The sequence below is a fragment of the Oncorhynchus nerka genome, linkage group LG4, assembly GCF_034236695.1.
Source record: "Oncorhynchus nerka isolate Pitt River linkage group LG4, Oner_Uvic_2.0, whole genome shotgun sequence".
In the NCBI taxonomy this organism is placed as follows: Eukaryota; Metazoa; Chordata; class Actinopteri; order Salmoniformes; family Salmonidae; genus Oncorhynchus; species Oncorhynchus nerka.
This window is the reverse complement of record NC_088399.1, coordinates 91,421,238-91,443,087: the sequence shown is the minus strand read 5'-3', so window position 1 is coordinate 91,443,087 and position 21,850 is coordinate 91,421,238. Positions and strand designations below refer to the sequence as shown.

General features: G+C 48.7%; 1 protein-coding gene across 4 annotated transcripts in view; it reads right to left on the bottom strand.

Annotated features, from left to right (window-relative positions):
- LOC115125921 (zinc finger protein 40-like) overlaps positions 1–21,850 on the bottom strand; it is a 178,220-nt gene that overhangs the window by 103,967 nt on the left and 52,403 nt on the right. For 2 of the 4 annotated variants that reach the window (XM_065018027.1, XM_065018028.1), the window contains exon 1: positions 9,950–10,398. The exons of 1 other annotated variant lie outside the window; for it this stretch is intronic. In XM_065018027.1, coding sequence (XP_064874099.1) covers positions 9,950–10,034 — 85 coding nt within the window. In that variant the 5' untranslated portion in view covers positions 10,035–10,398. Of the gene's footprint in view, positions 1–9,949; positions 10,412–21,850 lie in introns of those variants that run through there. One more of the 4 variants, XM_065018030.1, reaches the window with a different exon arrangement.

Below are 21,850 nucleotides of genomic sequence, written 5' to 3'. Positions count from 1 at the left end.
AACAGTCCACACACACACACAAACATATAAATGCGTGCGCACACCTACACATGCACACAATGTTAATTGTCTGAACACACACAACAGGACCAACAATGACATCTGACACTTGTCGTGACGTGACCCTTTCTGGTTAAAGATCGCGGTATCCCTCTCACTCTCTCTCCTACACCCAGGTTCTGTTATCTCAGGTCCTAAATTCCTGGAGGAGACTCTCTTCTCCTGGCCAGGCGGTATAGAGAGAGAGAGAGAACAATGGAACTTCTTCTACATCACAGACCTTGAGAAAAGAACAATAGCCATGTTTTGGAGAATGTGTAAACAGTCGGTGGAGAAGCCAGCTACGACCCAGTCCATTTTGTTTCATGTTTGTGACCTCATGAAAGAGAATACAGCTACATTACCATAACTCTGTTTATACAGGTGCCTCCGTTATGAGGTTTGTGTCTAATTATTGTATAAAATGAAGGAGTAAAGATGAAACTATTTGTGAAATGATGTAATGCTGTTAAACCGTTAATGTGAGAGAATTGTATTGCCTTTAAAGTTTAACTAAGTCATTGGCCCGCCCCCATGAGCACAGACATGATCTGGCTCATGGGACAGCCATTTTCTACTGTTACGAATAAAACCCCCACCTGAAGAAATCCTCTTCAGAACACCTGATGGACACCGAGGGGGCACAGGTTGAGTTCAGACCACGAAAAACCTCAGCATAAGCTAAGGTTGTAAAGGTTGTTGAATTCCTAACCATACCACGTGGAGCATTGGCTACACAGCTGGAAATGGTTAAACTCTGAGACTATCGATTCCGACAGAATAAGAGCAAATCTTAGATACTAATTACTAGTCTGCAGTTAGAAATTATGTAAACCTGGGATGCGAAGACTGACAACCGCCAAAACATCTATTCTATGAAAACATTTCTGAATGGGACTCTGAAGCACCTATTTTAACTATGAAAGGCTTCAGGGAAGTAGAGAGAGACGCTTGGACGAACTCTCCAACAGAAAGACGGACGATTCCAACAGAGATCACGACGACACACTGAGCGAAAAATATATATTGATTACAATTATTCCTGAATGAGTGAGCGTTCATGTGCAAAGGATTAGCATTTCAATTAATATAATTATCAACTATGTAGTGACTCCTTTTTGTCTTTCCCGCCCTTCTCAGTCCACACCCCCTTCTCAGTCCACACCCCCTTCTCAGTCCACACCCACTTCCCTTTGTCCGCTATAAGCTGTCATATCGGCTTAGCCCACTAGGGAACCTCCCCAATCATTTCCTTGTGACCATATCTGTTTATGCATTTCTGTGATTATTTAGTTAGTTAGTAAATTAATGATTAAGACAATTGGTGTATGGATGATTCATAGTAAAGGCTGGGTTCGTGCAGATAACCAACAATTTACGATGTTTGGAATGAGACTAGCGTGAGGTAAAGAATAATTAATTCGAAGACTAATTGATCAGATAATAAAATATCTGAAGAGTTATATTAGGAAAATTATAACTTTGTAATGTGCAGATTTTCCTTGGTGCCCCGACTTCCTAGTTAATTACATTTCCATGATTAGTTTAATCACATAATAATGACAGAGAATTGATTTGATAAAATAACAGTCTTCAATTTAAACATGCCAAAGACACGACACACTCAACAATGCCACAACCCAAACACTGTATTTCCCCAGTGTGTGTGTGTGTACTATGTGTGTGTACTGTGTGCATGTGTACTGTGATTACTGTCAGTATGTGTGTACTGTGTGTGTAGGCTCTGTCAACTTCCTTCTGCCCAACTTCTTACTCAACAGGTGAAGTGGAGATTCAGGTTTTCTGGGAGACAGTTTTTTTTTTAAATTCTCTCTCAGACCTGGTAAACAACTGACTGTGTTTGTCTTAACAGCTGTGGTGTTACTACACTGAACAAAAATATAAAACACAACATGCAACGTGTTGGTCCCGTGTCTCATGAGCTGAAATAAATTTGTGCTACAAATTTGTTTCTATCCCTGTTAGTGAGCATTTCTCCTTTGTCAAGATAATCCATCCACCTGACAGCTGTGAATCCATCCACCTGACAGCTGTGGTATATCAAGAAGCTGATTAAACAGCATGATCATTACACAGCTGCACCTTGTGCTGGGGACAATAAATGGCCACTTAAAATGTGCAGTTCTGTCACACAACACAATGCCACAGATGTCTCAAGTTTTGAGGGAGCGTGCAATTGGCATGCTGACTGCAGGAATGTCCATAGAGCTGTTGTCAGATAAATTAACATTAAATTATCTACCATAAGCCGCCTCCAACATTGTTTTAGAGAATTTGGCAGTATGTCCAACTGGCCTCACAACTCCAGACCACGTGTAACCATGACAGCCTAGGACCTCCACATCCGGCTTCTTCATCTGCGCGATCGTCTGAGACCAGCAACCCGAATAGCTGATGAAACTGAGGAGTACTTCTGTCTGTAATAACGCCCTTTTGTGGGGAAAAACTTGTTCTGATTGGCTGGGCCTGGCTGCCCAGTGTGTGAGCCTGGCTCCCAAGTGGGTGGGACTATGCCCTCCCAAACCCACACATGGCTGTGCCCCTGCCCAGTAATGTGAAATCCACAGATTAGGGGCTAATTAATTTATTTCAATTGAATGATTTCCTTATATGAACTGTAACTCAGTAAATCGTTGTAATTGTTGCATGTTTTATATTTTTGTTCCGTATTTAACATTCTGGAAGCTTTGGTCCAAAGTGACAAAATGAAAAATGAAAAAAACTTGTATTCAAGAAACCTTCCTGGCCTCTATTACAATTCCCTTTCAGAGGCTATTCTCTCAGAGGCCATTCTCTCAGAGGCTATTCTATCGGCTGCATAGCAGTGTATGTGTCAAATACGGTTTACGATCAGAACCGCATCAATGGGACAAAGGACAATATTCAAATGCTCCTTTATGCATCTGAAATGAACTGCTCCACCAATACATTTATCAAGCATAAATACCAGTTAGCCTGTCTTTTGAACAACTGAATGCACAAAAAAATAAAAGTCTTATTCTCTGAATATTGCTAAATATGAAAAGACAAGGAAGTAAAAAATGTACACTATTAACTGTTTGATTGTTGCAAAAACAGCATGCCACAGTCAATACACAGACTGCTCAACACATCCTCTACATTCAGTTGACAGGTGTTAGGCCTACAGTACCTTTGCACATCCTGGTGTAATCACACCAGGCGTTTCCCTGGTTATCATCGCTACTTCTCAGCATTGGAGAAATGAAACACCCTAAATAGCTCAACAGCTTACAGATCAGAGTGAGTAAGGTAAAGTCAACTGAGCATACTGGTGTACTCTTCCAGTGTACACTTCTGGTGCACTGTTCTGGTGTTCCGGTGCACTGTTCTGGTGTTCCGGTGCACTGTTCTGGTGTTCCGGTGCACTGTTCTGGTGTTCCGGTGCACTGTTCTGGTGTTCCGGTGCACTGTTCTGGTGCACTGTTCTGGTGTTCCGGTGCACTGTTCTGGTGTTCCGGTGCACTGTTCTGGTGTTCCGGTGCACTGTTCTGGTGTTCTGGTGCACTGTTCTGGTGTACTGTTCTTTTGGTGCACTGTTCTGGTGCACTGTTCTGGTGTTCTGGTGCACTGTTCTGGTGTTCTGGTGTACTGTTCTGGGGCACTGTTCTAGTGTTCTGGTGCATTGTTCTGGTGTTCTGGTGCACTGTTCTGGTGCACTGTTCTGGTGTTCTGGTGCACTGTTCTGGTGCTCTGTTCTGGTGCACTGTTCTGGTGCACTGTTCTGGTGCACTGTTCTGGTGCACTGTTCTGGTGTTCTGGTGTACTGTTCTGGGGTACTGTTCTGGGGTGCTGTTCTGGGGTACTGTTCTGGTGCTCTGTTCTGGTGCTCTGTTCTGGTGCTCTTGTTCTGGTGCTCTTGTTCTGGTGCACTGTTCTGGTGTTCTGGTGTACTGTTCTGGTGCTCTGTTCTGGTGCTCTGTTCTGGGGTACTGTTCTGGTGCTCTGTTCTGGTGCTCTGTTCTGGTGCTCTGTTCTGGTGCTCTGTTCTGGTGCTCTGTTCTGGTGCTCTGTTCTGGTGCTCTGTTCTGGTGCTCTTGTTCTGGTGCTCTTGTTCTGGTGTTCTGTTCTGGTGTTCCGGTGTACTGTTCTAGTGCACTGTTCTGTAATATGTTGTCTGCCTGGGTGCTCGCTGTGTGTTGTGGGCATGCCTAAGGAGACTGGCACTGTACTGGTGTCTGGGTATCCCTAGGGAGACTGGCACTGTACTGGTGTCTGGGTGTGGTGGGCATCCCTAGGGAGACTGGCACTGTACTGGTGTCTGGGTGCGGTGGGCATCCCTAGGGAGACTGGCACTGTACTGGTGTCTGGGTGCGGTGGGCATCCCTAGGGAGACTGGCACTGTACTGGTGTCTGGGTGTGGTGGGCATCCCTAGGGAGACTGGCACTGTACTGGTGTCTGGGTGCGGTGGGCATCCCTAGGGAGACTGGCACTGTACTGGTGTCTGGGTGCGGTGGGCATCCCTAGGGAGACTGGCACTGTACTGGTGTCTGGGTGCGGTGGGCATCCCTAGGGAGACTGGCACTGTACTGGTGTCTGGGTGCGGTGGGCATCCCTAGGGAGACTGGCACTGTACTGGTGTCTGGGTGTGGTGGGCATCCCTAGGGAGACTGGCACTGTACTGGTGTCTGGGTGCGGTGGGCATCCCTAGGGAGACTGGCACTGTACTGGTGTCTGGGTGCGGTGGGCATCCCTAGGGAGACTGGTGGCTGGGTGCGGTGGGCATCCCTAGGGAGACTGGTGGCTGGGTGCGGTGGGCATCCCTAGGGAGACTGGTGTCTGGGTGCGGTGGGCATCCCTAGGGAGACTGGCACTGTACTGGTGTCTGGGTGCGGTGGGCATCCCTAGGGAGACTGGCACTGTACTGGTGTCTGGGTGCGGTGGGCATCCCTAGGGAGACTGGCACTGTACTGGTGTCTGGGTGTGGTGGGCATCCCTAGGGAGACTGGCACTGTACTGGTGTCTGGGTGTGGTGGGCATCCCTAGGGAGACTGGCACTGTACTGGTGTCTGGGTGTGGTGGGCATCCCTAGGGAGACTGGTGGCTGGGTGCGGTGGGCATCCCTAGGGAGACTGGTGGCTGGGTGCGGTGGGCATCCCTAGGGAGACTGGTGGCTGGGTGCGGTGGGCATCCCTAGGGAGACTGGTGTCTGGGTGCGGTGGGCATCCCTAGGGAGACTGGTGTCTGGGTGCGGTGGGCATCCCTAGGGAGACTGGTGTCTGGGTGCGGTGGGCATCCCTAGGGAGACTGGTGTCTGGGTGTGGTGGGCATCCCTAGGGAGACTGGTGACCAGCTCAGTAGCTTCTCTCTGGGCTTTACAGCAGCTGCTCTGGTTGTGTCCCTAATCCCTATATAGTGCACTACTTTTGACAAGACCTCACGCTATTAACCGGTGCCTTCCTCACCGACAGGCAGGCAGACGGTAACGTTACATAATCACACCTAGCAGAACACCGCTGAGAGAGGAGAGCCGAGGAACGGATTCTCAATCTTTCCATCTCTCTCCCCCTCCACTCCTTCTCCCTTTTCTAGTCTCTTTTTTCCACTCTAACTTTTTTTGGATCAGAGAATAACAAAACAAAGAGATCCACTGAACATTACGTTGACGTCGTCGTATCAGACCACTGTTACAGAGTATTTCTGCACCCAGATGGTAATGGCATATCAAAAATCCTGTATGCATGTTTTTACCCACCATTTTGTTTTACCCACCATTCTAAATGTGGCCAATAAAGGGATAGTAACTGCTCACCCTCTGAAGGAAATCTAGGACTGCGTTCCTAATGGCAACCTATTCATTACATTGTACACTACTTTTGACCCGAGCACTATGGGCCCTGGTCAAACGTAGCACACTATATAGGGAATAGGGTGGCATATTGGACAGCCTAGCAGAGGGTATAAATGCTTCCTTGTCGAAGAGGATGGAGAGCCTCCACCACCAGAAGTTACAGGAGAAATTATGTCATTAAAACACCATCATTAAGTTAAGCAGGGAGACCATGGCAGCTCATGGTGTGTGGAAGAGTAAGTCAAGACCAGCTCCACCCACCCACACCTCTCATCTAAGGGACTTGGCTGTAACTGTTAACTGGAACAATCCAGCAGCTCATCCTGCCTGAGATCATCTTCTCGATGGCACCGCATCACTCTGCCCATTGGTTAAACACCACACAGCCATGTGCAGTAAGTAAGCCTTGCTTTAAGGAGTCAGTCATTCACTGAATGGACTGACTGAATTAGTAGTTAGCGTCGTTAACAGACTGACATCAACCATTCTGCCAATGTCATGGCCAGACACACCGAGTTGATGTGACGACAGAACACCACCACCTCCAGGTTGTGATGACAGAACAGAACACCACCACCTCCAGGTTGTGATGACAGAACACCACCACCTCCAGGTTGTGATGACAGAACACCACCACCTCCAGGTTGTGATGACAGAACAGAACACCACCACCTCCAGGTTGTGATGACAGAACACCACCACCTCCAGGTTGTGATGACAGAACAGAACACCACCACCTCCAGGTTGTGATGACAGAACAGAACACCACCACCTCCAGGTTGTGATGACAGAACAGAACACCACCACCTCCAGGTTGTGATGACAGAACAGAACAACACCACCTCCAGGTTGTGATGACAGAACAGAACAACACCACCTCCAGGTTGTGATGACAGAACAGAACACCACCACCTCCAGGTTGTGATGACAGAACACCACCACCTCCAGGTTGTGATGACAGAACAGAACACCACCACCTCCAGGTTGTGATGACAGAACAGAACACCACCACCTCCAGGTTGTGATGACAGAACAGAACACCACCACCTCCAGGTTGTGATGATAGAGCAGAACACCGCCACCTCCAGGTTGTGATGACAGAACACCACCACCTCCAGGTTGTGATGACAGAACACCACCACCTCCAGGTTGTGATGACAGAACACACCACCTCCAGGTTGTGAACAGAACCACCACCACCTCCAGGTTGTGATGACAGAACACCACCACCTCCAGGTTGTGCTGACAGAACAGAACACCACCACCTCCAGGTTGTGATGACAGAACAGAACACCACCACCTCCAGGTTGTGATGACAGAACAGAACACCACCACCTCCAGGTTGTGATGATAGAGCAGAACACCGCCACCTCCAGGTTGTGATGATAGAGCAGAACACCGCCACCTCCAGGTTGTGATGACAGAACACCACCACCTCCAGGTTGTGATGACAGAACACCACCACCTCCAGGTTGTGATGACAGAACACCACCACCTCCAGGTTGTGATGACAGAACACCACCACCTCCAGGTTGTGATGACAGAACACCACCACCTCCAGGTTGTGATGACACCACCACCTCCAGGTTGTGATGACAGAACACCACCACCTCCAGGTTGTGATGACAGAACACCACCACCTCCAGGTTGTGACCACAGAACAGAACACCACCACCTCCAGGTTGTGATGACAGAACACTACCACCTCCAGGTTGTGATGACAGAACAGAACACCACCACCTCCAGGTTGTGATGACAGAACAGAACACCACCACCTCCAGGTTGTGATGACAGAACAGAACACCACCACCTCCAGGTTGTGACGACAGAACAGAACACCACCACCTCCAGGTTGTGACGACAGAACAGAACACCACCACCAGGTTGTGACGACAGAACAGAACACCACCACCTCCAGGTTGTGAACACCACAGAACAGAACACCACCACCTCCAGGTTGTGACGACAGAACAGAACACCACCACCTCCAGGTTGTGACGACAGAACAGAACACCACCACCTCCAGGTTGTGACGACAGAACAGAACACCACCACCTCCAGGTTGTGACGACAGAACAGAACACCACCACCTCCAGGTTGTGACGACAGAACAGAACACCACCACCTCCAGGTTGTGACGACAGAACAGAACACCACCACCTCCAGGTTGTGACGACAGAACAGAACACCACCACCTCCAGGTTGTGACGACAGAACAGAACACCACCACCTCCAGGTTGTGACGACAGAACAGAACACCACCACCTCCAGGTTGTGACGACAGAACAGAACACCACCACCTCCAGGTTGTGACGACAGAACAGAACACCACCACCTCCAGGTTGTGACGACAGAACACCACCACCTCCAGGTTGTGACGACAGAACACCACCACCTCCAGGTTGTGACGACAGAACACCACCACCTCCAGGTTGTGACGACAGAACAGAACACCACCACCTCCAGGTTGTGACGACAGAACAGAACACCACCACCTCCAGGTTGTGATGACAGAACACCACCACCTCCAGGTTGTGATGACAGAACACCACCACCTCCAGGTTGTGATGACAGAACACCACCACCTCCAGGTTGTGATGACAGAACACCACCACCTCCAGGTTGTGATGACAGAACACCACCACCTCCAGGTTGTGATGACAGAACACCACCACCTCCAGGTTGTGATGACAGAACACCACCACCTCCAGGTTGTGATGACAGAACACCACCACCTCCAGGTTGTGATGACAGAACACCACCACCTCCAGGTTGTGATGACAGAACACCACCACCTCCAGGTTGTGATGACAGAACAGAACACCACCACCTCCAGGTTGTGATGACAGAACAGAACACCACCACCTCCAGGTTGTGATGACAGAACAGAACACCACCACCTCCAGGTTGTGATGACAGAACAGAACACCACCACCTCCAGGTTGTGATGACAGAACACCACCACCTCCAGGTTGTGATGACAGAACAGAACACCACCACCTCCAGGTTGTGATGACAGAACAGAACACCACCACCTCCAGGTTGTGATGACAGAACAGAACACCACCACCTCCAGGTTGTGATGACAGAACAGAACACCACCACCTCCAGGTTGTGATGACAGAACAGAACACCACCACCTCCAGGTTGTGATGACAGAACAGAACACCACCACCTCCAGGTTGTGACGACAGAACAGAACACCACCACCTCCAGGTTGTGACGACAGAACACCACCACCATGTTGTAATGAACAACATATGCTTGCTATTTTGACTTATTACACTTATAAACACACAGGCCTCTAAGATGTTACACACCATCCATAACATACCACCCTGCTCTTATCTTTCAAAAACTATTAAAAAGAACGGGAGAAAAGAAGGCCATCAATCCCGGTGTGTTTTAAGATCTCTTTAAAATATGTCCACAGTTTCGGCCCCCATCAGGTTCTCTGGCAGGCTGGGTCACAGTAACTACAGGCTGCCTCTCCATGCCTCTTGGTCCTAGGCTTTGGGAGAGTTAAAAGACCTGTGCCAGAGGAATCTACTGTACAGAACGTACATGTCTGACATGTATTGAGGTGTACAATCGTGGATTGATTTAAAAACCAATAGAATAATCTTTAAATTAATTATTAAACTCACAGGCAGCCAGTACAGAGACCTTAAAACTGGTGTAATGTGTTCTCTCCATCTGGTCTTGGTCAATACCCATGCTGCAGCATTCTGTATGTTTTACAGTACAGAGACCTTAAAACTGGTGTAATGTGTTCTCTCCATCTGGTCTTGGTCAGTACCCGTGCTGCAGCATTCTGTATGTTTTGTAGATGACCAATGGCTTTCTTGGGTAGACCAGACAGGAGAGGAGGTAAACAAAGAGGGGATCAATGAGAACCAGAGATGCAGTAGGAGGAAACCGAAAAACTCAACCTCCACTGTAGGAGTACATACTGTAATCCTGTTGCAATAGCACACAGCCATAAATCAAACACACGCTGACACACTCCAAAAAACAACCTCAACACACACACAGTCTATGAAAGAGACACACAAAGACACTCACGCACATCACAATACCTTCGCAAATGGCAGAAAAGTGTTCTGTGGTCGGAATCTGTTCTGAAGTCTCTGTGTGTCTTCTCTCCTCAGAGTCAGATAACATGTAGTTTACTGAGGAACACCTGACATTACCCTCTCAGGAAGTCAGCCAGACACTCTCCTCCTCGACCAATAACTGTCTGACATTCTTTCCTGCCCTCTCCTCAACTCATGAAACGCCACAGCGGAGTGGAACGCAGAGAGGGCGTCTGGCCAACTGTCTGTCTGTTTGTCTGTCTGTCTGTGAATTCTCTCACTCAAACCTCCACAGAGTGAGTTGAGATAAGAGTTGAGTCGTAGCTTTCGGTTCTCACTTTTGACTGCCTCTCCTTCTGCTTGAGCACCAGCTAGAAGTCCCACTTCCCTTCTCTTTCTGTCATTGCTTTCCTGCCCGCTCTTTCCTCACTGTTCTTTTTAACCCCTGTTCTGAAATCAGGGAAAACCCTGACTGCCACTGTGCCGACTTCTCCTACCAGAGCAACATTCGTTTTTTTTTTCTCAAATCCAAAACAAAGCAGGATGCAGGGGCTAAAGAAGCTCTGATGACTAATTCCTATTCATGTGTGGGGAGGGACACACACACACACACACAGTCAACAGCAGATTAGCCACTAACCCACTTGTGATGAGCAGCAACCTCCCACGCCACCACAGCAACTATAAATACACATTGATCTGTCCTGTGAATTGATACAATCTGCTACTGCACAACAAGCTCTCAGTTCACTAGCAAACGAGGACGATAAAAGTTCAAACATACACACACGGGTACTAATGAGTGTTGCTAACACACGGGTACTAATGAGTGTTGCTAACACACGGGTACTAATGAGTGTTGCTAACACACGGGGACTAATGAGTGTTGCTAACACACGGGTACTAATGAGTGTTGCTAACACACGGGGACTAATGAGTGTTGCTAACACACGGGTACTAATGAGTGTTGCTAACACACGGGTACTAATGAGTGTTGCTAACACACGGGTACTAATGAGTGTTGCTAACACACGGGTACTAATGAGTGTTGCTAACACACGGGTACTAATGAGTGTTGCTAACACACGGGTACTAATGAGTGTTGCTAACACACAGGGACTAATGAGTGTTGCTAACACACGGGTACTAATGAGTGTTGCTAACGCACGGGTACTAATGAGTGTTGCTAACACACAGGGACTAATGAGTGTTGCTAACGCACGGGGACTAATGAGTGTTGCTAACACACGGGTACTAATGAGTGTTGCTAACACACAGGGACTAATGAGTGTTGCTAACACACGGGGACTAATGAGTGTTGCTAACACACGGGGACTAATGAGTGTTGCTAACACACAGGGACTAATGAGTGTTGCTAACACACAGGGACTAATGAGTGTTGCTAACGCACGGGGACTAATGAGTGTTGCTAACACACAGGGACTAATGAGTGTTGCTAACACACGGGGACTAATGAGTGTTGCTAACACACAGGGACTAATGAGTGTTGCTAACACAGGGACTAATGAGTGTTGCTAACACACGGGGACTAATGAGTGTTGCTAACACACAGGGACTAATGAGTGTTGCTAACACACAGGGACTAATGAGTGTTGCTAACGCACAGGGACTAATGAGTGTTGCTAACGCACGGGGACTAATGAGTGTTGCTAACACACGGGGGCTAATGAGTGTTGCTAACACACGGGGACTAATGAGTGTTGCTAACACACAGGGACTAATGAGTGTTGCTAACACACGGGGACTAATGAGTGTTGCTAACACACAGGGACTAATGAGTGTTGCTAACACACGGGGACTAATGAGTGTTGCTAACACACGGGGACTAATGAGTGTTGCTAACACACAGGGACTAATGAGTGTTGCTAACACACAGGGACTAATGAGTGTTGCTAACACACGGGGACTAATGAGTGTTGCTAACACACGGGGACTAATGAGTGTTACTAACACACAGGGACTAATGAGTGTTGCTAACACACGGGGACTAATGAGTGTTGCTAACACACAGGGACTAATGAGTGTAGCTAACGGACGGGGACTAATGAGTGTAGCTAACGGACGGGGACTAATGAGTGTTGCTAACACACGGGGACTAATGAGTGTTGCTAACACACGGGGACTAATGAGTGTTGCTAACGCACGGGGACTAATGAGTGTTGCTAACGCACGGGGACTAATGAGTGTTGCTAACGCACGGGGACTAATGAGTGTTGCTAACACACGGGGACTAATGAGTGTTGCTAACACACAGGGACTAATGAGTGTTGCTAGCGCACGGGGACTAATGAGTGTTGCTAACGCACAGGGACTAATGAGTGTTGCTAACGCACAGGGACCAATGAGTGTTGCTACCGCACGAGGACTAATGAGTGTTGCTACCGCACGAGGACTAATGAGTGTTGCTACCGCACGAGGACTAATGAGTGTTGCTAACGCACGGGGACTAATGAGTGTTGCTAACGCACGGGAACTAATGAGTGTTGCTACCGCACGGGGACTAATGAGTGTTGCTAACGCACAGGGACTAATGAGTGTTGCTAACGCACAGGGACTAATGAGTGTTGCTAACGCACAGAGGGGTACTGAAATAGACACAGAACACGCTCAGAAATACACTGAAAAAGAAACAGACACAGGGGAACTTGCGCATTGCACACACTGCTGGAAGTCTCAGTAGAGTGACTGCTGAACATTGTGTACTGCAGCCTGGCTGTTGATGGCTGTGCTGTGTGGTTCAGGTGACCTGCTGCTACCTGGGATCACCATGTTACTCTCTCTGCAGGCTTGTGCTCCAGCAGCCAACCCTCAGTCTGTCTGTGTGACTGGTTACAGACGGATCTCAGTAGTGAGTGTGTTGTTGGAGTCAGTCGCCGTTAGTCATGGCACGCACACACAAGTACGGACGCACCAACACACATACTTATGTAAAATCACACACACACACACACTTGAGGAGCACTGAGTCACAGCCCAGCAGTTCCTACGCAGAATTTGTAGTCACACACACACACACACTGTGTGAGCTCACACACACACACACTTTTTCTCCCAAATGCCTCCAGAAAGAGAGGAGGAGAAGGATGTGGAGAAGGAGGAGAGATGGCTGGCGATAAGGGAGTGAAGTCAGTAAGTGAGAGTTACAGGCAGCTTAGAAATCCCCAGACAGTCAAAGCTCAGAAACCACCTTGCCTCACCCTTTCTTCCCATGGCAGCAGCGGCTAAACGAAGAGACGGCCCTCATGTTACGCAACAGGATGATGTCACTGCCAGCAGGCAGTCAACCACCCTCTACTCCCCACCCGTCATCCAACCCTCTCTCATCCAGCATCACCCCCCCCCCCCCCCCTCCCCCTTACTCATATGCCTCCTCCTCAGCCCGTCAGAGACGGCACCGGAGAAGATGGCTGACGTTTTACGTGCTTTTTGCGTTGTTTGTCATTTATTTATTTTTACTTCTTTTGTACATAATATTGCTGCTACTGTCTCTTATAACCAAAAATAACTTGTAGACATCAGAACAGTGATTACTCACCACCAACTGGCAAAAGCCTTTTTTTCCCTTAAACGACCCCGATGTGAACGACATTCTGCTTTCCCGGGAACAGGCCCAAATCTCCGTCATTTGTGTGAAGAGACGATGGAGAAAAAGAGGACAGAGGTCGGGCTGCCTTTTGAGAATTCGTAGGCGATCGAATAGACGCCCCCCCCCCGTCTTCCGTTCTTCTAGCTAACGTGCAAATGGAAAATAAAATTGGCGACCTACGAGGAAGATTGAACTACCAACGGGACATTAAAAACTGTAATATATTATACTTCACGGAGTCGTGGCTGAACGACGACATTATCAACATACAGCTGGCTGGTTATAAGCCGTATCGGCAGGATAGAACAGCGGTGTCTGGTAAGTCAAGGGGTGATGGACTATGTATATTTGTAAACAACAGCTGGTGTACGATGTCTAAGGAAGTCTCAAGGTTTTGCTTGTAGACCACACTATCGACCGGCAGGTTTTCATCTATATCTTTCTAGCTGTCTACATACCACCACAGACCGCTGCTGGCACGAAGATTGCACTCAATGAGCTGTATTCCGCCATAAGCAAACAGGAAAACACTCATCCAGAGGCGGCGCTCCTAGTGGCCGGGGACTTTAATGCAGGGAAACTTAAATCCGTTTTACTACATTTCTATCAGCATGTTAAATGTTCAACCAGAGGGGGAAAAAAACTCTAGACCACCTTTACTCCACACACAGAGACACGTACAAAGCTCTCCCTTGCCCTCCATTTGGCAAATAATCCTATCCTGATTCCTGCTTACAAGCAAAAATTAAAGCAGGAAGCACCAAAGACTCGGTCAATAAAAAAGTGGTCAGATGAAGCAGATGCTAAGCTACAGGACTGTTTTGCAAGCACAGCATTGAGGAGTACACCACATCAGTCATTGGCTTCATCAATAACTGCATCGATGATGTCGTCCCCACAGTGACCGTACGTACATATCCCAACCAGAAGTCAAGGATTACAGGCAACATATGCACTGAGCTACAGCTGCCGCTTTCGAGGAGCAGAACTCTAACCCTTGAAGCTTAAAAGAAATTCCACTATGCCCTTCGACGAACCATCAAACAGGCAAAGTGTCAATACAGGACTAAGATTGAATTGTACTACACCGGCTTCGACGCTCGTCAGATGTGGCAGGGCTTGCAAACCATTACAGACCACAAAGGGAAGCACAGCTGAGAGCTGCCCAGTGTCACGAGCCTACCAGACGAGCTAAACTACTTTACTATGCTCGCTTCGAGGCAAATAACACTGAACCATGCATGAGAGCACCAGCTGTTCCAGACGTCTGTGAGACCACACTCTCCGTAGCCGATGTGAGTAAGACCTTTAAACAGGTCAACATTCACAATGCCGATGGGCCAGACGGATTACCAGGACGTGTTCTGCGAGCATGCGCTGACCAAATGGCAAGTGTCTTCACTGACCTCTCTCTGTCCGTGTCTGTAATACCAACATGTTTTAAGCATACCACCATTGAGGATCTGAGCACCCATAACAAATCTTTTCAGTCTCGTGAGCGGGAATAGGTTTTGTTGTGCCCTCATCACGACTGTCTTAGTGTGCTTGGACCATGTTAGTTTGTTGGTGATGTGGACTGGTCATGGCTCACATCAACACCATTATCCCAGAAACCCTAGACCCACTCCAATTTGCATACCGCGCAAAACAGATCCAAAGATGATGCGATCTCTATTGCACTCCACACCGCCCTTTCCCACCTGGACAAAAGGAACACCTACGTGAGAATGCAATTCATTAACTACAGCTCAGCGTTCAACACCATAGTGCCCTCAAAGCTCATCAATAAGCTAAGGAGCCTGGGACTAAACACCTCCCTCTGCAACTGGATCCTGGACTTCCTGACGGGCCGCCCCCAGGTGGTAAGGGTAGGTAATGATACATCCGCCATGCTGATCCTCAACACGTGGTCCCCTCAGGGGTGCGTGCTCAGTCCCCTCCTGTACTTCCTGTTCACTCATGACTGCACGGCCAGGCACGACTCAAACACCATCATTAGGTTTGCCGATGACACAACAGCGGTAGGCCTGATCACCGACAACGACGAGACAGCCTATAGGGAGGAGGTCAGAAGCCTGGCCGTGTGGTGCCAGAATAACCTCTCCCTCAACATGATCAAGACAAAGGAGATGATTGTGGACTACAGGAAAAGGAGAACCGAGCACGGCCCCATTCTCATCGACGGGGCTACAGTGGAGCAGGTTGAGAGCTTCAAGTTCCTTGGTGTCCACATCACCAACAAACTAACATGGTCCAAGCACACTAAGACAGTCGTGATGAGGGCACAACAAAACCTATTCCCGCTCACGAGACTGAAAAGACTTGGCATGGGTGCTCAGATCCTCAAAAGGTTCTACAGCTGCACCATCGAGAGCATCCTGACTGGTTGCATCACTGCCTGGTATGGCAATTGCTCGGCCTCCAACCGCAAGCCACTACAGAGGGTAGTGCATACAGCCCAGTACATCACTGGGGCCAAGCTTCCTGCCATCCAGGACCTCTATACCAGGTGGTGTCAGAGGAAGGCCATAAAAATTGTCAAAGACTCCAGCCACCCTAATCATAGACTGTTCTCTCTCTGCTACCGCACGGCAAGCGCTACCGGAGAGCCAAGTCTAGGTCCAAGGGGCTTCTAAACAGCTTCTACCCCCAAGCCATAAGACTCCTGAACATCTAATCAAATGGTTACCGAGGCTATTTGCATTGCCCCCCTTTTACACAGCTGCTATTCTCTGTTATTATCTATGCATAGTCACTTTAATAACTCTACCTACATGTAAATATTACCTCAATTACCGCGACTAACCGGTGCCCCTGTATATTGACTCTGTACCGGTACCCCCTGTATATAGTCTCGCTATTGTTATTTTACTGCTGCTCTTTAACTACTTGTTACTTGTATTTTCTTATTCTTATTTGTATTTTTTTTAACTGCACTGTTTGTTAGGGGCTTGTAAGTAAGCATTTCACTGTGAGGTAACCTGTTGTATTTGGCACGTGACCCAAAAAATTACAGTACAACACCTTTCTCCCTCCCCATCCCCTCTCTCCCTCCCCATCCCCTCTCTCCCTCCTCCCCATCTCTCTCTCCCCTCCCCCTCCCCATCTCTCTCTCTCCCTCCTCCCCATCTCTCTCTCTCCCTCCTCATCTCTCTCCCTCCTCATCTCTCTCCCTCCTCATCTCTCTCCCTCCCCATCTCCCTCCCTCCCCATCTCTCTCCCTCCCCATCTCTCTCCCTCCCCATCTCTCTCCCTCCCCATCTCTCTCCCTCCCCATCTCTCTCCCTCCCCATCTCTCTCCCTCCCCATCTCTCTCCAACATGTTTCACTCTTTTCTTTCAATGCTCCATTTCTCAATCTGTGTCCAGAACAGTTTCTCGCCTTCTCTCTTAACAGGCTGATTCAGTCTCTCACTTGTTGCTGCTGGTGGTAGTGGGGGCATTTATTCAGAGACCTGCCTTTGGAGCCCTAAATCGCACCCTATTCCCTGGGACTATTAGGGTATAAGATGCCATTTGTGAGGCAGCCTGGAAAGAAACACTGGTGTCATGGCTGACTGGTATCTCTGTTAGAAAAAGCTGTTTCCACACTCTGGTCAACAAACCTAAGGGCCGCATCGCAAATAGCACCCTATTCCGTATATATGGGGCGGCAGGGTAGCCTAGTGGTTAGAGCGTTGGACTAGTAACCGAAAGGTTGCAAGTTCAAACCCCCGAGCTGATAAGGTACAAATCTGTCGTTCTGCCCCTGAACAGGCAGTTAACCCACTGTTCCTAGGCCATCATTGAAAATAAGAATTTGTTCTTAACTGACTTGCCTAGTTAAATAAAGGTAAAATAAAATATATATAGAGCACTACTTTTGTCCAGGGCCCATAGAGGAATAGGGGGTGATTTGGGATGCAACCGATAGCTTGTCTTGATGCAGCTGCCTGATAGAGGCTTGATGCCACGGCTTGACCTATCAGGAGGAGTGAAGCATGATTTTCCCATGGTAAACCTCCGCCTTCAGTCCAGACAATACATCAATGCCTCACACCTGACTGCCACCTGTCAGTACGGGCTGTGCTGCCTGCAGTCATTGGAGAACATTGACTGAGAGGTAAGGAACCCTCTGACCCATCAGGAGTGCGTGTGTGTGCGCGTGTCTAATGTTGGCCTGACTGATCCTGCTGACCCCACTTGTTCCTGATGACTCACACACCTGCAGTGGTGGCTTTCAACTTGTCAACATCGACCCACCTGCTGGAATCCACCAGGATCGACCAACCCGCTGGAATCCACCAGGCTCAGACAACCGAGGACGAGGCCACCAGGATCGACCCACCTGCTGGAATCCACCAGGCTCAGACAACCAAGGACGAGGCCATCAGGATCGACCAACCCGCTGGAATCCACCAGGATCGACCATCCCGCTGGAATCCACCAGGCTCAGACAACCAAGGACGAGGCCACCAGGATCGACCAACCCGCTGGAATCCACCAGGATCGACCAACCCGCTGGAATCCACCAGGCTCAGACAACCAAGGACGAGGCCACCAGGATCGACCAACCCGCTGGAATCCACCAGGCACAGACAACCAAGGACGAGGCCACCAGGATCGACCAACCCGCTGGAATCCACCAGGATCGACCAACCCCCTGGAATCCACCAGGCTCAGACAACCAAGGACGAGGCCACCAGGATCGACCAACCCGCTGGAATCCACCAGGATCGACCATCCCGCTGGAATCCACCAGGATCGACCAACCCGCTGGAATCCAGCAGGCTCAGACAACCAAGGACGAGGCCACCAGGATCGACCAACCCGCTGGAATCCACCAGGATCGACCAACCCGCTGGAATCCACCAGGCTCAGACAACCAAGGACGAGGCCACCAGGATCGACCAACCCGCTGGAATCCACCAGGCTCAGACAACCAAGGACGAGGCCACCAGGATCGACCAACCCGCTGGAATCCACCAGGATCGACCAACCCCCTGGAATCCACCAGGCTCAGACAACCAAGGACGAGGCCACCAGGATCGACCAACCCGCTGGAATCCACCAGGATCGACCATCCCGCTGGAATCCACCAGGATCGACCAACCCGCTGGAATCCAGCAGGCTCAGACAACCAGGGAGGCCACCAGGATCGACCAACCCGCTGGAATCCACCAGGATCGACCAACCCGCTGGAATCCACCAGGCTCAGACAACCAAGGACGAGGCCACCAGGATCGACCAACCCGCTGGAATCCACCAGGATCGACCAACCCGCTGGAATCCACCAGGCTCAGACAACCAAGGACGAGGCCATCAGGATCGACCAACCCGCTGGAATCCACCAGGCACAGACAACCAAGGACGAGGCCAACAGGATCAAACCACCAAGGACGAGGCCTTCTTGACAGGGTATTTGTCTCTCCATGAAGAGACAGAGACCCTCTTAGACCATCACACCTCATTTCCTCATCCACCTCCTCTCACTTCCTACAAATCCATACACTACACACAAACAGACAGACAGACACACGAACAAGACAATCATTCCCGGAACTGACTGTCTCACAGGGCACATGAACAGACAGCTAGACAGGTACAGTGATTTGCGTGAATGAATCCAAGAAGAGACAGAGACCCTCTTAGAACAGATAAACAGAAGTGACTGTTTGCTGACCTGTGGAGAGGTCACTGACCTGTCTGTCTGACTCCCTGGCTGTGACTGTCGATCCTACTGACCTGCAGCAACACCAGCCGAAACCAAGTATCACCCTTACAGAACACAAGTACCACCCTTACAGAAAACAAATACCACCCTTACAGAAACCAAATACCACCCATACAGAAACCAAATACCACCCATACAGAAACCAAATACCACCCTTACAGAAACCAAGTACAACCTTACAGAAACCAAGTACCACCCTTACAGAAACCAAGTACCACCCATACAGAAACCAAATACCACCCTTACAGAAACCAAGTACCACCCTTACAGAAACCAAGTCAAGTACCACCCTTACAGAAACCAAATACCACCCTTACAGAAACCAAGTACCACCCTTACAGAAACCAAGTACCACCCTTACAGAAACCAAGTACCACCCTTACAGAAACCAAGTACCACCCTTACAGAAACCAAGTACCACCCTTACAGAAACCAAGTACCACCCTTACAGAAACCAAGTACCACCCTTACAGAAACCAAGTACCACCCTTACAGAAACCAAATACCACCCTTACAGAAACCAAATACCACCCTTACAGAAACCAAGTACCACCCTTACAGAAACCAAGTACCACCCTTACAGAAACCAAGTACCACCCTTACAGAAACCAAGTACCACCCTTACAGAAACCAAGTACCACCCTTACAGAAACCAAGTACCACCCTTACAGAAACCAAATAGCACCCTTACAGAAACCAAGTACCACCCTTACAGAAACCAAGTACCACCCTTACAGAAACCAAGTACCACCCTTACAGAAACCAAGTACCACCCTTACAGACACCAAGTACCACCCTTACAGACACCAAGTACCACCCTTACAGAAACCAAGTACCACCCCAAGTACCACCCTTACAGAAACCAAGTACCACCCTTACAGAAACCAAGTACCACCCTTACAGAAACCAAGTACCACCCTTACAGAAACCAAGTACCACCCTTACAGAAACCAAGTACCACCCTTACAGAAACACCACCCTTACAGAAACCAAGTACCACCCTTACAGAAACCAAGTACCACCCTTACAGAAACCAAGTACCACCCTTACAGAAACCAAGTACCACCCTTACAGAAACCAAGTACCACCCTTACAGAAACCAAGTACCACCCTTACAGAAACCAAGTACCACCCTTACAGAAACCAAGTACCACCCTTACAGAAACCAAGTACCACCCTTACAGAAACCAAGTACCACCCTTACAGAAACCAAGTACCACCCTTACAGAAACCAAGTACCACCCTTACAAACCAAGTACCACCCTTACAGAAACCAAAAATACCACCCTTACAGACACCAAGTACCACCCTTACAGAAACCAAGTACCACCCTTACAGAAACCAAGTACCACCCTTACAGAAACCAAGTACCACCCTTACAGAAACCAAGTACCACCCTTACAGACACCAAATACCACCCTTACAGAAACCAAATACCACCCTTACAGACACCAAATACCACCCTTACAGAAACCAAGTACCACCCTTACAGAAACCAAGTACCACCCTTACAGACACCAAGTACCACCCTTACAGAAACCAAGTACCACCCTTACAGAAACCAAGTACCACCCTTACAGAAACCAAGTACCACCCTTACAGACACCAAATACCACCCTTACAGAAACCAAGTACCACCCTTACAGAAACCAAATACCACCCTTACAGAAACCAAGTACCACCCTTACAGAAACCAAGTACCACCCTTACAGAAACCAAATAGCACCCTTACAGAAACCAAACCAAGTACCACCCTTACAGACACCAAGTACCACCCTTACAGAAACCAAGTACCACCCTACAGAAACCAAGTACCACCCTTACAGAAACCAAGTACCACCCTTACAGAAACCAAGTACCACCCTTACAGAAACCAAGTACCACCCTTACAGAAACCAAGTACCACCCTTACAGACACCAAGTACCACCCTTACAGACACCAAGTACCACCCTTACAGAAACCAAGTACCACCCTTACAGAAACCAAGTACCACCCTTACAGAAACCAAGTACCACCCTTACAGAAACCAAGTACCACCCTTTACAGAAACCAAATACCACCCTTACAGAAACCAAAACCAAGTACCACCCTTACAGAAACCAAGTACCACCCTTACAGAAACCAAGTACCACCCTTACAGACACCAAGTACCACCCTTACAGAAACCAAGTACCACCCAAGTTACAGAAACCAAGTACCACCCTTACAGAAACCAAGTACCACCCTTACAGAAACCAAGTACCACCCTTACAGAAACCAAGTACCACCCTTACAGAAACCAAGTACCACCCTTACAGAAACCAAGTACCACCCTTACAGAAACCAAGTACCACCCTTACAGAAACCAAGTACCACCCTTACAGAAACCAAGTACCACCCTTACAGAAACCAAGTACCACCCTTACAGAAACCAAGTACCACCCTTACAGAAACCAAATACCACCCTTACAGAAACCAAGTACCACCCTTACAGAAACCAAGTACCACCCTTACAGAAACCAAGTACCACCCTTACAGAAACCAAGTACCACCCTTTTACAGAAACCAAGTACCACCCTTACAGAAACCAAGTACCACCCTTACA